The sequence below is a fragment of the Vigna radiata genome, chromosome 11, assembly GCF_000741045.1.
Source record: "Vigna radiata var. radiata cultivar VC1973A chromosome 11, Vradiata_ver6, whole genome shotgun sequence".
Classification (NCBI taxonomy): Eukaryota; Viridiplantae; Streptophyta; class Magnoliopsida; order Fabales; family Fabaceae; genus Vigna; species Vigna radiata.
In genome coordinates, this window is record NC_028361.1 from 5,881,281 (window position 1) to 5,896,706 (window position 15,426).

The 15,426-nt window shown below is 35.5% G+C and overlaps 3 protein-coding genes across 5 annotated transcripts; 1 reads left to right on the forward strand and 2 right to left on the reverse strand.

Annotated features, from left to right (window-relative positions):
- Nucleotides 1–528: 528 nt before the first annotated feature.
- Nucleotides 529–4,184, reverse strand: LOC106777977 (disease resistance protein RPP8). Of its 3 annotated transcripts, none has more exons than XR_001377002.2 (3): nucleotides 1,264–4,184; nucleotides 1,058–1,148; nucleotides 529–955 (listed from the first exon to the last, which is right to left on the reverse strand). XR_001377002.2 is itself a non-coding variant. In XM_014665824.2 (2 exons), the coding sequence occupies exons 1-2, from the start codon at nucleotides 3,971–3,973 to the stop codon at nucleotides 1,144–1,146; spliced, it is 2,715 nt and encodes a 904-aa protein (XP_014521310.1). In that variant the 5' UTR covers nucleotides 3,974–4,184; the 3' UTR covers nucleotides 529–1,143. The 3 variants fall into 3 exon arrangements, 1 of the variants encoding a protein (XP_014521310.1); XR_001377003.2 differs by having other exon boundaries at nucleotides 529–671; nucleotides 813–1,148; XM_014665824.2 differs by having other exon boundaries at nucleotides 529–1,148.
- A 3,175-nt stretch (nucleotides 4,185–7,359) lies between these two features.
- Nucleotides 7,360–8,969, forward strand: LOC106776961 (glutaredoxin-C3). Its single transcript, XM_014664445.2, has 4 exons — nucleotides 7,360–7,659; nucleotides 7,752–7,825; nucleotides 7,925–8,023; nucleotides 8,516–8,969. Exons 1-4 carry the CDS (start codon nucleotides 7,496–7,498, stop codon nucleotides 8,569–8,571), a joined length of 393 nt encoding a protein of 130 aa, XP_014519931.1. The 5' UTR covers nucleotides 7,360–7,495; the 3' UTR covers nucleotides 8,572–8,969.
- Nucleotides 8,970–8,997: 28 nt separating this feature from the next.
- Nucleotides 8,998–12,907, reverse strand: LOC106776665 (probable methyltransferase PMT27). Its single transcript, XM_014664143.2, has 8 exons — nucleotides 11,506–12,907; nucleotides 11,076–11,225; nucleotides 10,726–10,996; nucleotides 10,526–10,636; nucleotides 10,266–10,440; nucleotides 9,907–10,173; nucleotides 9,634–9,828; nucleotides 8,998–9,542 (listed from the first exon to the last, which is right to left on the reverse strand). Exons 1-8 carry the CDS (start codon nucleotides 12,556–12,558, stop codon nucleotides 9,335–9,337), a joined length of 2,430 nt encoding a protein of 809 aa, XP_014519629.1. The 5' UTR covers nucleotides 12,559–12,907; the 3' UTR covers nucleotides 8,998–9,334.
- Nucleotides 12,908–15,426: the final 2,519 nt, after the last annotated feature.

The following is a 15,426-nucleotide window of genomic DNA, read 5'->3' on the forward strand; positions in this document are numbered from 1 at the left end:
TGTAACCTTCAATCTGCACCTTGGGGAATCAATCAAGTTGGTAATAAAAGTGATCATATGGAGTATTAGTTGGACCAAAGACTTGTTGGTAAGTTAATCAAGAAATTGCACACACAACTGTTTTGGTTCAATTGACTGCAATTCTGTTTCTAATCCACAGAAAAGTTGTATTTGAAGACTTAAGCTACTATGACTTAAGCTTCTGCTATAGATGGTTAAACAGTGGGATTGTTTTTGTCTGCTTTTTGCCTGTAGTTAAGCATTTATCTTGTTTGCTTCCGTTAAGTGGTTGAGCCTTTTATTTATGGTTTTTGTGTAATGGTTAAGCTTTGAGATATAATAGTTAGGAGTTTGGTTGGAAAGTAGTTAGTTTGTTGTCTATATAAAGACTCTTTATAATCCTTTTGTACTTCTTCCATCAATCATTACACATTATTTTCAATTTTAACAACTTGCAATTAGGTAATCATTCATCCTTGATAACAGGGGTAGCAATGAGATGGATACAAATTTCTTAACAGAATGATGTACAGAACTTACAACTTGATTATTGAGAGTAATAATGACAAATTCTTTTCTCTTGCGTAGCCGCTGTGACAAGGTTTGCTATACCCGAGGCACTGTGCTGCATTACATTAGCACTGAAATTCTTTCTAACGTTTCAGCTTTTGCTGTAAATGAAAAAGAATTGTTTATGATAGTGACGTTCGGCAAAAAACGAAAGAACAATGAATATCCAGGACCCTTTTCTGGCCACATTAAAAAAATTAAACCCATAAATTAAAAAATTGAGATAAATCTCGGCCATTTACGTGTGACTGAGCTATCCATTTGTCTCAGCTGTTCAATCTCAGAGAAATGCTCTATTGTGGCAAATCCCTTTACTGTTTACATGAGTAGTTTCAGAATTAGTTACCAGAAGCCATTCCCAAAGATTTCGAAAAAGAGTAAGATCCTGTGTGAATAGAAGTGAAAAGACTGATCAGTGCTTGTACCATATCATCATGAAGATGAATTTTGCCAAAAAAAAAAAAAAAATTGAAGCAGGATCCTGAACTATTGAGTGTCAGAACTTGCAAATGCTTCCATTCCATAGATGAAGGTGTGGGTCTCTTATCATTATCACCAACATTGCGCCAGCGATTAATCTGCAGTGTGATATGCAATAATGAAAGTAAGTTTTGTAAATTCTTTGCATTTACTTACAATGACAATGTACTTCACATCAAATCTTGTATCAGATAGGTGAATAAAGTAGCGTACCAATTGCCAAAATGTCTGTAGTTGATTCAATTACCGGAGTATTTGCGAACTCGGAGATATCTTTCGTCCGAAGTTTATGTTCAAATTCTACTGGCATTCCTATAATTTTCAATTTCTTCAGAGAAGTGATAGCTTTCAGTCCTTCTGGAATCGCTTTCAACTTCTCACAACGATCAATAACCATGTACTCAAGCCTTGGAATTGAACTTTGCTCAACTTTCCAATCCTCCAATTCTTTCAAAAGAACAAGTCGCAAAATATGCAATTGTGAAAACCCTTCGGAATTGAAAGTCAGTTCCGGCCAATTGTATGCCCTTTTACCCAAAACGAGCATCTTAAGGTTTGGTAATCTCTCCAGTTTGGCAATAGACTCCTTCTGTAGGTGGGAGTTATGTAGAGTTAGTTTTAAGAGGTTTGGAGGGAACTCATGTGGATCGGGTAGCTTCTTGATCTTTCCATTTAAAGAGAGCTTCTGGAGATGAGTGCACTGAGACAGCTGCATAAAGATTGGAAATTCATCCTCTTCAGATTGAAGTGATAGTGACAGTGAATAAAGGTTCCGTAATCCTTGTGCGGCAGAAAGTACAGAATTCACCAATTGTCCTGATAATTCACAAATCCCCAATTGCCTAAGGTTAGCCATATTCGCTAAACCACCATCTACTATCCAGTTTCCAGCCTCAATGTGAGGTAGGGTTTGTAGATTGGTTAATGTGTCCAACCGTAGATGGCCACTGTCCGGAGAATCAAATGGAGTGTACAGGAGCAGATGTCTCAAATTCACCAACTTCCAAATTACGTTTGGTATTTTCTTCAAAAAGCAACAATAACTTAGATCAAGTGTCTGCAGGTTTAGCAAATTTCCAATGGAAAGTGGAAGTTCTTCTTCTAGATTAGTCTTCCTCAATCCTAGATACCTCAGCTGAATCAAGTCCCCTATTGTGCTTGGCAGGCTAACTACCCGAACACCATCTAATTCTAATACCCTGAGTAGCTTAAATTTCCTGTAGATGAAATTCAACTTCTTTTCTTGCTGAAAATTTAAAGGAAGCCAGGGTTTCCTGGCTATATCTGCATTATATTCTCTGTTGAAGAACAGCAAGGAACGTGAATGATGCGCATTGTGTTTTAAGAAGTCATACCTCTCATCGCAAGAATGCATGGACTGGCGCCGGGATTTAGTTGATGGACCTGCCACATCACCTTGAAATATTTTGAGAAAACATTCCTCTTTTCCTTTAGAGAGTGAAAGATCCCTGAGGAGATGGTGGATGCGAATTGTTTTGACTCTGCCTAACGAGCTTACTGTTCCCACTTGAATCATGCACCTACCAATCAACTCATTCAAATATTTCTGGGCAACACCTTCAGCAGTTTCTTCTCCTTCTTGCGGAAGAAATCCCTCCGCTACCCATAGTCTGATCAATTTTTTTGTCTGAATGTTCACAACTTCCGGGAAAAGACCCAAATACAAAAAACACGACTTTAAATGAGAAGGCAAATCATTGTAGCTTAGGGCCAAAATTCTTGCTATCTTCTCTTGCTCTTCTAGCAAGTACCAGCTGATATTTTGCAGCACCCGTTTCCACTCCCCACTTGACTTGAGCTTCCTAGACAGCAAACCACCGACTACTACCACAGCCAGAGGCAAACCTCCACATTTGACCACAATCTCCGTCGCAAGATCCTTTAACTCTGAGGGGATGCCGTTTGTTCCAGGAAAAGCTTTGTTACTGAGCAATCTCAAACTCTCATCTGCTGTCAATGGTCGCAACTGATGAGGATTACTACAGGCATCAGCATGTAAAGCAACATCCCAATTCCTTGTGGTCAGCAATATCTTGCTTCCCATCTTCCCTCTAGGAAAGGCAGATTTTAACCCATCCCAAACCTCCATCCCCCAAATGTCATCAAGCACCACCAAATACCTTTTCTCGCTCAACACAGTGCGCAACTTGTTGATAAACTCTTCCTCAGGTATTCTCCCCATTTCATGTCTGGGGGCACCATCCACATCCCTCAGAATCCGTTGCAGAACATCTATCCTCCTATACTCTTTAGAGACATACACCCACGCTTTACAGTCAAAATGGTTGGTAATTTTATTGTGATTGTAGAGCTTCTTAGCCAAAGTGGTTTTCCCCAAACCCCCCATGCCAACTATAGAAACTACGTAAGGGTTTGGTTCCAGGGCAAGCAACTGGGTAAGAAATAATTCCATGTCATCTTCAAGCTCAATAAGATACTCTTCCTCAGAAGAAGGAGAAGGCTGTCTCCACTGCCTCAACCTTTCATTACTATTATTACCATCATCACCTATCATTACGACGCCGTATGTTTCCCGCCTGTCGGATATACTCTTGATCTTGGACAGGATCTTATCGATCCTGGTTCTGACCTTGTACAGATGAAAAGGTCTGAACACCTTGTCCAACTGCCTCTGCATGGTTGTGTTGTACACGTAGGTTTCTATTAGTTCTTCTGCCTCGAAAGCCACGTCTCTGATTTCCGACACCCACAAGCGAACTCGGTCGCTGCCTTCTTGTTTGGCATCTGCATCCCTGAGAAAGCTCTGCATCCACCCCAATTCGTTCTTCAAATTTTCCACCTGCCCTCTTACCCCTGCAAGCTGTGAAACCGCCACCGCTGCTTGCTCCACCAGTAGCTCCGCCAGCTTTGTAGCAACAGTTGACACGGCAACCTCGGCCATCGTCTGCTGCAGTTAGGATCTCCCAACAAGAGGAGAAGACTTGATCTTCAGCAAAAGGGGGGGTTCTGTTCCACTTCTTTTCGTGTGTGGTGATGAGAAGCTTCCTTCAACCAACAGTGACTTTCTGACTTTTCCTCCCAAGGAGTTTGACCTACAGACCCAGTACAAGTGCTATTCATTTCAGTTTTCCAGCAGCTTATTATTAACATATTGTTTCACACAATAAACCCTTTTCCAGACAAAGTTATTGACACAAGAATTTACGGAATAGATTTATCGGTTCTTGCTTGCAAAAATTCTTTTAATAATTATTTTTTTTTAATGCTAACGTGATAATCCATTTCAAATATTCTTTAAAATATAAATTAAAACAGATTAATAAAATAATAACATGTGTTTTGTTATAACAAAATTGTTAAAAATAATTCTCAAAATTTCGTAACTTTCAGAATTTGATTCCTTAGGAAACAACTTTTATTCTTTACATTGATGAAATGGAATAGAAGATAATATTTTAATAATTTTTTTAACAACTTATTAATAATAGATTATATGTTATTGTATATTTAACAAAAGTCATTATAAAAAAATAATTAAAGATACATTTTACAAATGGAAAATATACTGAATTTTTTTTATAATAACTTCAACTGTTTTCAGAATAAAGTATTCATATAATTATTAGACTTAAACTAAATTAATTACATTATTTCAATAATTAGTAGACATTTTTATTGTTAATAAATTTATAAATTTAATAAAGTTAATCATTATTGATATTAGTGATTAAATTTTATTTGAATATAAACTAATGATTTAATATTTTAATAAAAAATAATATTAATTGCTGAAAATTTATTTAAATAAAAAATATTATTTATTTTAATAAAAATTTAACATCATTATTTAAATTTATTCAAATTGAAAATGTTAATTTAATTATTTTCTGTGTTAAAAAGCAACTTTTCAAATAATATAAATTATTTCACTATTAAATTTTATACATAAATAGGTTCTGTAATTCTTTCTTTGGATCGACAATGAATAAAGAAAATAAACTAATAAAAGTAAGAATATTAAATTTGGTTTGAAATATTTAAAAAGAATGATGAGATGGAAAAGAAAAAAGAAGGATGAGGATGTAATTTTCGCAATTTATGAGAGTCTAACTGTTATTTTCGCAATTTATGCACTTGGATGATTGATTAAAGCTTAAATACCTATTTTGGTCCCTCTTTTTGTAGGGTCTGTTTAAAGTGGTCCTTCCTTTTTTCAAAAATTCAATAATATCCTACTTTTCGCAAAAATGGTGCACATTAATCCTTTTTACTTACGGCGTTAAAAAGACTAACGGTAGAACTGCCCCCTTGACACAAATTTGATGAGTTGGAAACTCATTATTGACATGGCATTGTGACGTTTTATATGTGTTAAAATAAACGTAATTTAAAATAATGTGGAATATTTAAAAGATAGGGTTAAAATAAAATTAGGATTAACTGCATTTGGGGTAAAATCAACTTGCGAATTAAGGGCGATTTAGGGTTCAACAGTCTAATTCAGCAACCCAAATTTCGATTCCTGGTGAAATTGCGTTCATGGTGTAATTGAATTTGTGGTTTGCTCAAGAGTGTGGTTCGTTCAACAACGAATGGGTTTTCTGGCCATTCGTGCTGCGCTGCAGTTAGCAAAATTGTTGTTCCAAAATTTAAAAGCAAAGGGTTAGGATTAAGAATGACTTCTTCACAAAGTTGTTCTTCTTGTTTGAAGCCATGGGGCAAAGGATTTTCACATTCCTCACATTGTTGTAACGAAAGTTGCCATAACTACAAGGAATGTTTTGAGAATTTTGAAAATTTTATGTGTTTTTCATGTAGAGGATGATTATCAGTTTCTACTGTAATTAAAATGAACAATCTGGGTTCGTGTAAAAAAGTTCGTTTTAGTCCCCCCAATGGTTTAAAAATGTTAAATGTGGTCCCCCTTTTCTTTAAAAATTGTGCAATGTGCCCTGAGGTATATGGCTATCATACATATTAAGGATACCTAACAGAATATATTATTAGATATATGTTTATGTTGAACAAGAAGATGATAGTTTATGCCATTGAAGAAGNTGTCACANACCTAAAAGCTTTATTAAAGTTTTCATGACTAGCTGAAGACTGGTTTCGTACTTCAATTTTCCTTGGNTGNNGATACTCTAGATGATACATGTGAGACTTCTTTGTTTAATGGATGTCTTTATTCTTAAATAATGAAAGCCTCTTAGGATGTTTGCAGCAGCATAAAAAAGAGGAGAATTCCTTTTTCCTCGCAATCTCCAAGTACGAGAAAAACCTTCATTCAATCTCAATTTCCTTTTTCCTCAACCTCAATCACACAAACTGTACAAAAAACCCTAAAATCCCAAATAAAAAAACCCCTAATATGCAAAAACCCAAATCGCAACATCACTCCACCATATTCGTTTTCTACACCTCGATACAACCTAGTCATTCATCACGAGAAGTACATAGGGGTTATCCCAACACCCCTCGAAACACCACCCTGTGATGAATGCAAAGCGACTTTGCTCGTTGTCTTCAAACAAGAACAACCACTTTGTGAAGAAGCCATTCCAAACCCTAGCCTTTTAACTTTCGAAAACTCTGGAGAAAATAACCAAAAACCCTAACCATTGCTTTTAAAATTTGGAACAATAACCATGAATCAGTACTGTAACAGGATGATTTACTTAATTACACACCAAAAATTACTTCTAATTCATTTTTTAATTACACGTCACAATTATCTATTTTTTTAAAAGACAAAACAATGTCACATCATCACATATTACACACCTGGCAGCTCTGCGTTAGTCAAGTTAACGCCGTAACCAAAAAGGATCACTTTAAACAGTTTTTGCCAAATCTAGGACTATAGTGAACTTTAAAAAAAAGGAGAACCACTTTGAACAAACCCTCCAAAAGAGAAACCAAAATAAATATTAAACCTTGATTAAAATATATCTTCAGATATCAAAAGAGAAGGGATAAAAAAATAAAATGTATTTATTCCATTTTTTGCATTGAATGATGATTGAAGTTTTTTTTTTTTTCAAAGTGGCAAAATAAAGAAATCCTCATGATCAATAATAATAAACCAAAAAGGAGTAGAATATAATATTGCGTGAAAGATTCGAAGATATAACATGAGACTAAGAAAGAAAAAAAAAATACTGGAAAAGAAGGAAAAATATAAGTGAAAAAAAAAGACAATTTGATATTTTCTATGAGGTGAATATTTAATAATCCTTTTCATAGTTGTAGAATAAAGTAAAAATTAAAAATGAAGTTTGTAAAAAATAATTAAATTAAAGTTAATTGAAGAACTGGTCTTGTTAATTGAAGAAACAGGTGCTTTCCTTGAGTCTGAGCAACAAAACGACGGTTTTGTTTTGCGTTTTAAGAAATCTGGGGGCACTGCGGCCATCGGAGAGGAGGAAGGAAAGGAACAGTGTATTTGCGAAAGGGAAGGAGAATGATGATGGGGTTAAAGTGGAGTATGGTCGTAACGGTGACGTTCATTGTTTTTGTGTTGTGGTTTGGAACACTGCACGCCCAAGCCTCTAATTCTGTTTCCGCCTTCGTTCAAAACGCCATCTACTCCAACAGAATCACTGTTTTCTCCAAATCCTATTGCCCGTGCGTTCCTTCTAATTTCTCCATTTTCCTTCATTCCGTTTGATGCAATATTGTCTCAATAATTAGGGTTTGCTACTCTTTCTTGTTCGTAGCTATTGCTTGCGGGCCAAACGCATACTTGCTGAACTAAATGAGAAACCGTTTGTGGTGGAGCTCGATTTACGAGGTAATCATAACTAGCCAGTTTGCGTCTGTTATGTTAAAATGCTCTCGTTGTTCAAGCTTTTCACGTGGGACACGGTGCTTGTGTTATTTTCTCCTGTAGATGACGGGTATGAAATTCAGAGTGTTATTCTGGATTTGATCGGTCGAAGGACAGTGCCACAAGTATTTGTGAATGGCAAGCATATTGGTGGATCAGATGGTTAGTTCTAAATTGTTACTCATACTCACAGTTGAATTACCAATTAACTTTATTTTAGATGAATATTTTCTTGTCCAGTTAGAGTGAGGGATTGTTTAGGAACCAAAATTGATTGAGTTAGAGTCACTTGTAGAGTTGTAGATTTTGTGATAGGTAAGAATTATACCAGGTTTTTAACATTATTTTAGAATAAAAACATTCAGACATAAATTGTTTGAATTCATGTGAGTTGGGTACCCATTGCACCCTTTTGTTGTAAAATTATCTTTTGGCTGACCAAAAATAAAGTTCAAAACTAATTTTATTAATTATCAATTCTTTGCAGATGCGATCTCATTCATAACTTTGAAATACCAATAAAAAATTCTATCTGTTATTCTTGTTAGTTATTACCTATGGTCTACAGTTAACCCCTCGATCTGTCTTCGTTTTTCATTCACCGTGTTTCATTCCCTCAGTCTTTTTACTTTTATGCTGTTTTCGCAAATTCAGATCTCAGTGCTGCAGTCCAAAGTGGTGAGTTGCAGAAACTTCTCAGTGCAAGTTGATGGTGTGCTAGAGATTTACGAGCACTAGCATAGTAGCATCTACTATTCGTTGGTATGTGGACACTGACATCTTTGATTGATAATGAGGTTTTCAAGCTTATAGCAGCATAGTATATTTCATTTTTATTTTTGGTTATATAGGCGACAGTGTGTATTCTTCAGTACAGGAATAGCCTGTCGTTTCTTCATTCTGCTTCGAATCCGCATGAATTTTTTGTATAGATATGTAGTACTATTCAAAGGATGAGCTCTGAAACGTTGAGTTTGAGCTCTAGTTGTTATACTTTTCTCTGGGTTAAACTGTTGGTTACTTGTGAATATTTCCCCTTCAATGATGTTTTGGTGAATCAATCCCATATGACGGCCTGGAGACATAAAAATGTCTGAAATATTGTTCCCATCGAGAAAATTATGATCCTACGAATGAACCAAGGTCAAACTTCTCCTGTCTTTCTCAGTTTACACTCATGAACTATTACTCAACCAGGTTCAAAACAGAATAATAAGACATGTTATATTGGCTAGTAAAAATCTAAATCAGTGGGTAGGTACACCATCTATGACAAGTTTCCCATTATATGATAATAATCTCGGGGTAATTAAACTAAAAACTGATGTACACATGCTATGAAAACCTATAAAATAATAGTGTGACGTTTTCTGGAAGTTGCTGTGCCATGTGGGGTTGAGAAGCCGAATACACGTTAACGCCACGGCATAGCTTCGATTGAAAGACTCCTTGAATTAAACCACTGTCACTTCATCAGGACACTGCTATAGCCGTAGGCCTCCATTTGCCTCTTTTTGCACAAAGTACACCCTCTTTTATTTTGTCATGTAATATTTCCCAATGTAGAGAATTTAACAAAGTTCGCACTTCGCTGAGGGTGGAAGGTTCATCACGGACAATCAACTTACCTCCTGGTCTAATTATTCTATCAACCTCTGCCATAACAGCTGTTAGTTTGCACCTAAAGAGCCAAAACAGCAGAACTGGGTCAGCCTGATGCAGTTTCTCTAGTATAAGCGAAAATTAAAGGATCATACTACTTCCACCCATACCTATCTTTCAGCTTTGAGAAAAGATTATCTGCATGCAGTAGATCATAAGTTCTTGGATACGTGCTGAAGGATTCACACCAATCATGATATATCCCAAAAAGACCTCTCTCATAGATGACAGGAAGTGTGTCCGGAGTATCTACGGTCACCACATTGAACACCCAGACGGGAAGATCCTTTAGAGCTGCCGCAAATCTGCACGAACGAGACAGAGATTGAGGATTTCGTATGTATAAAAATGTAGAATAGTTGTACCCTGAGTTGAATCAATACCCCCCGTAGATGGATCGCATGTCCATGACATTTCTCACGTCAGTCCAAGTTATACCAATGTTGCTCAACTCCTCCACAACATTTTTCCAACGATTAGTATCTGCTGCAAAATCTTGGGCGGGTGGTTTTCCATAGATCCCAGTCTGCGAGTTGTTTAACCAATATGGAGGTTTATTTAGTCGACGAGGCCAAGTGTCAGGCCATTTGGCTCCTCTCTCAGTGTGGTCCACAGGCACCCTGTGTAAGCATGCCTGCAGAGGCACATACCTGAAATATAGTAAAATAGACCAATCAAGATCACAGGTGTTGTTATATGTACTTTACTGGTCAAATATCAAACAATACAACGAGAGATTTACCAGGCAGCATTTGGATCATCATCGTCCTTGCACAATGGAGGTTCACTGTGCGCCCTTTGGTTGTAGCATTCGTTGGAAGTGGGTTTGCGATAAATAGCAGCACCAACACGATTCAGTTCATCCTTGTTGATGGTCACAAGCTCCCAACAAATGGACTTTGTGAGTGAGGTCATTTCTGGAATAACATTTCAGGATGTCAGTGTTGAGTTAATTATCTTTTCAAAAGTAAAAATAAAAAATATGATATGTAATAATCCCACCCTTCCATATCTCGACATCTTCTTCAAGCTTCTGGTACACAGGAGTTGCACACCAAATAAATAAACCACCTGGTCTCAAAAGCCGATTCAGTTCCAACAGCAACATGCCACCTAGAAAAGAGTTTCACATTATTCAACAATCATGGTTAGCACAAAAACTCAGCCATTATGAACAATCAATAGTTGTTACGAGGACCAACCATCTACATGCCAAGGTACTCGACAACGTGCACAATGTATAGCATCAAATACAAGACTGGGGAATGGCAGCCTTTGAGAACCCATAACAGCAGATATTGCAGGAATTCCTCTTTCAAGGGCAAATTGCACTTGTGCTTCATGTTCGTCTTTAGGTGCAAAAGACATTGTAATAACATCCCTTTCGAATAGAAACCCTCCAAAGCTACCAACCCCACACCCAACATCCAAGATCACCCGTGTGTGCTTTCCCCATCCAATAGAAGGTTGAGCCTGCGTGAGTCAAATTATAAAACTACTTAGGACAAATTACGATTTATGAGCAGTATTCGTTGGAAATTCTCATTCTGACCTGTTGAAGAAAATCGATGTAATGGAGAGCTCCATGAATGAACTGAGTTCCACCTCCAGGGAAGGTCAAGAACTCTCCGGTCACCTTCACCCAGTTCTGGTGTCCCTTCACCTCTGCTAGCTTCTTGTGTGGTACATTGTGGTACCATATCTATTTCCAAATGCGTCATCACATCCAACAAAAACCATCTATTTAACAACTTCAAATAATAATAATAATAATAACATTTTTATCAAATTTACTTAATTTTTTAACGTAAAATTCTAATGTACATTATTTTATTATTAAATTATCGGTCTGTAAGATGATGATTTCGAAATTCGATCTTATTAGCCTCGGAGGTATATAAAAATAGAATAAATAAATTGGATTTTTGTCATATAAATTAATTTTAATGTATTTGATGTATCTTTGAATGCAAAAAAGTGACCTTATCTCTGCTGTTAGGCCACTCGATGGGCGTTCTGTAACCTTTGGGAAGTGGGACGAGACAAGTAGGAGGATCTTCTGGGCAATGCCTTTCCCTGTGTTCGTAGTGTCTTGTGGTACGCAACTGTTTCACTGCCTTTTCATTGTCCAAACACGGTATATAATCTTCATTGGCAGTGACATTGCAGAGGTACCATTCGTGATCTTCAAGTTTCTCTTCACTGTTCGATTCAACTTGCTGTCTTTTGTTTTCTTTCTGTGACTGAGCAGCTTGTGTCGACCACTGCTTCTTTGACTTACGACCTTTCTTCTCTGCTTTTGGTTTCTGCGTTACCTCAACCTCATCTACTTTCGGCTTTTCAATCTTCTCCGACACCTCCTCAGAATTTGTTCCCTTTAAAGCCGCCTCAGGGTCCTGTTGCAACACGTCTGCTTTAGGATTTGCTTCAACGCCGCCTTTGTCCTCTAGAAATTGTTCCTTGTTTATTTCTTCTTCCGCCGGTTTAGTGTCAAAACCTTGAACGTCTTGCTGCTTTCCAATGCTGGGTTCCTCATGTTCCACCGCCGCTGTGGTGACGGTTTGCTGAGCTTTCTCAGGCTCAGTTATTTTCACATCACTATCTGCGCCAGCTTCGTGTATCACGGAAGCTTGCTCCTTTTGAGTTAACGAGCTTTCCTCAGAAAGCTGTGCGTCCATGCTGGCCATGATGTGCTGATTTTGTGACTCCATGTTGGAATGTTTTTCATCAGATTTTATGGCATCCTCGGGAAGCTGTCCAGGGTTGTCCCCAAAGACAGAAGATGAACTGTCTTTTCTGGTTTCTGCAATTTTTTCAGCCATTCCATGGGAGGCAGAGAGTTCGTCATTGGTTGTAGAGGTATCAATGGACGTTCGGGTTGCAATGTCTTCATCGCTCTGTGTTTGAGGTGGCACTACTGACTTGGAGGATAGCATCCAGACGCCAAAAACACATAGTGCAATGAACACAAATATTGTGAGGGTTGATACGTAAGATGGTGATGATGATCTCTTCCGTGTCTTAAAAAGTGCCATAACAGTGTATGTGTGTTGCAAGGCAAATTATGAGGATGGGTTGTAATTTATTAAAGAAGATGATGAAAATGGGTGATCTGCATGGCGTTGAGAGAGATTGAAAGTGTTGAAGTGAAGATGGTAAGAAACAAGTATGAAGCATTGTAATGGTTGGAATGTAGGGATGATCCGAAAGAGTAGGAATAGGAAATTTGTTAAGAAAGTTTGGTTCATATTTATGAATTTGACAACATAAATAAGCGACATGCGGCTTTACTTTGTTTTAGGACCTTTTTTTTTTTGTTTTACTTTTAGTTTAGAAAGACAGAAAACTAACTAAACCGCAGTTGCAAAATAAACTGAAGCTTTGTCCACCAAAAAAACCATTTCAACAACTGAAGGAATCCTACTATGCCGTGAATTCTATGTTGCATCCAATTAATTAAAAAAATAATAATTGAAACAATCTTTAAATATTGATTTATTTATTCAATGAAATGCCAATTTTTTTAATTTAATTCTATAACAAAAGAAATAAAAGTAATTAGTAACTCGTAATACTATCATTAAAATAATAATCATTAATTTACATATATATATATATATATATATATATATATATATATATATATATATATATATATATATATATTAGAAGTGTTTTGAGAAATTGTTAACAAACATAGTATCATTATATGAATTTATGTGGCAACTACTGAAATTGTAGAATTTATTTAAAAGTTTTAATTTCAATTAACTTTGAATTGGATTGAGGATTTGAAGGGGTGTGGGTGGATGGAAAAAGAATAGAAAAAGAATTTATTTATATATAGACATGTACATATATGAAAAGAAAATTATTATTATAACTTACAAAAAAGTATTATTATTGTAAATATTATTATTTTTAGGTTTAAATATTATTTTGATATTTATTTTTGTCTAATTTGTTCAATGTGATCTTCATTTTTTTTACATGTTAAATTAAGTTTTTATTTTAGTGAATTTTGTTCAATTTAGATCGTTTCTATGATTCTCTTTAAACTATTAATGGAAAAGTATAGAGAGTAACATTGCCTACAAGACATGTGCTAACGTGTGTTATTTTTGCTTACATAGTCTGTCAGCAAAGGAGAAGCTTGGCTGAGAAGCTAAACCAAAAAAAAGAGAAAATCGAGTGAAAAGCTAAGTTAATAAAAGAGAAGCTTAGTTGAGAAGCTCGGTCAACAAGTCATTAGTTTGTCACTTTCTACGAAGCACACTACCATTGACACTAGGATTCATCGCCTCACTATCCAACCAAAATCCCCGCTCACTCGTCAGATTGTCATCACTTCGTCGCCATTAGAGCCATCGTTAATGTTGTCTAATGTTTTCTCTTTCTTCCTTCTCCTTCACGAGGGTTTCAATCTTTTGAATCCATGGTTCTATAGTGAAGTCCATGGTTTCTATAACTATCATTGCATTTCACCTTTTCTATCTTATTCAATCCATTCCTTCTTCTCTATTCAATTTTAATTTTTGTTATAGTGTGATTAATTGTGATTGTAACGAGGAGAGAGGAGAAGATGAAAATGAATAATTCTTGTAACAACAATGGAATGAATTGAAAGAGATTTGGACCGACGGTGATAGACAAAAAAATTAAAATAATACTAAATTGAACAAAATTTACTAAAATAAATACCTAATTGAATGCAAAAAAAATAATAAAAATCACATTAAACAAACTGAACAAAAATAAAAATAAAAATAATATTTAAACCTTATTTTTATTATTAATAATATATAATAAAAAATAAAAGCTAATTATTTATATATGTAAGGAAAGAAAATGTATATATAAAATAATCATAATCGATTTCATTATTGAAAGATCAATTTTAATTTTTTTTTAATTATTTAGAATCGATTTAATATGAGCAAAATCTATTCAAGTATCTTAAAATAATTTGTATTTGCTTCCAAATGTCATGTTTTCATGGCTTGATTCTTCTCACTCGCAAATCGTCCGAAATTCACTAAAACAAACCCATCCTCCTCATACATTGAAAATATAGCCTTATGGAGGATTGTCCTGTTTGGTGAACATTGTTCATCACAATACACTACTTAAAAATAGTAAATGAAGTTTAAAGACAGGTGTCGTTGTTGACTTTGAAAACTTTGATGTAATTAACTAAATTACCAAACCAACTATCTTTTTTGGATTAATTATGGTTTTGTGAACCGTACGATTTATCTTTCACTACAGACTAACTTATTACAAGATTGATGATGAGGAAAACAAACTAAGAAAGTGGATGCAAATCTTTACTTATATTTTAAAAAGCATTTCATTATTGGAATAGATTTAAGTCCCTATTCACTATCTAGTCTTCACTACATTCACATTTTGGTTAATCCAAAATTTAAATCGAATTGGAGAATCTAGAATGTATTTTGTGATTTAGAAATATATTTCGGTTGAATTATAGGGTTTTATATTAATTCTTCTAACCTAAGAATAAGATTGACATTTTCAAAATTAGGGGTGCAGGAAGAAAAAAGGTCGGTGCAGGAAGAAGCGGGCATAAGTAAGAGTAGGATATTTTAACTAAATTGAGCCCAAAAACATATAGGTTAATGAACTTCGAACCTGTGGGCCATTACTGAAGATCTATGGGTGTTACTCCTCACACCTCCCCAAGTGGGACTTGTACCTTCCCATTAATTTAATTTATTTCAAAAATATTCTACACCTCCCCACTATTTTCTTTTATTCCAAAAATACCCTACACCTCTCCACTATCCTTAACAATCTTTCTCTTTCTCTCTCTACATTAATGGAGCATTTACATGGCTCATTAATGGAGCATTTACATGACTTAAATTTGAATATATTTTCTT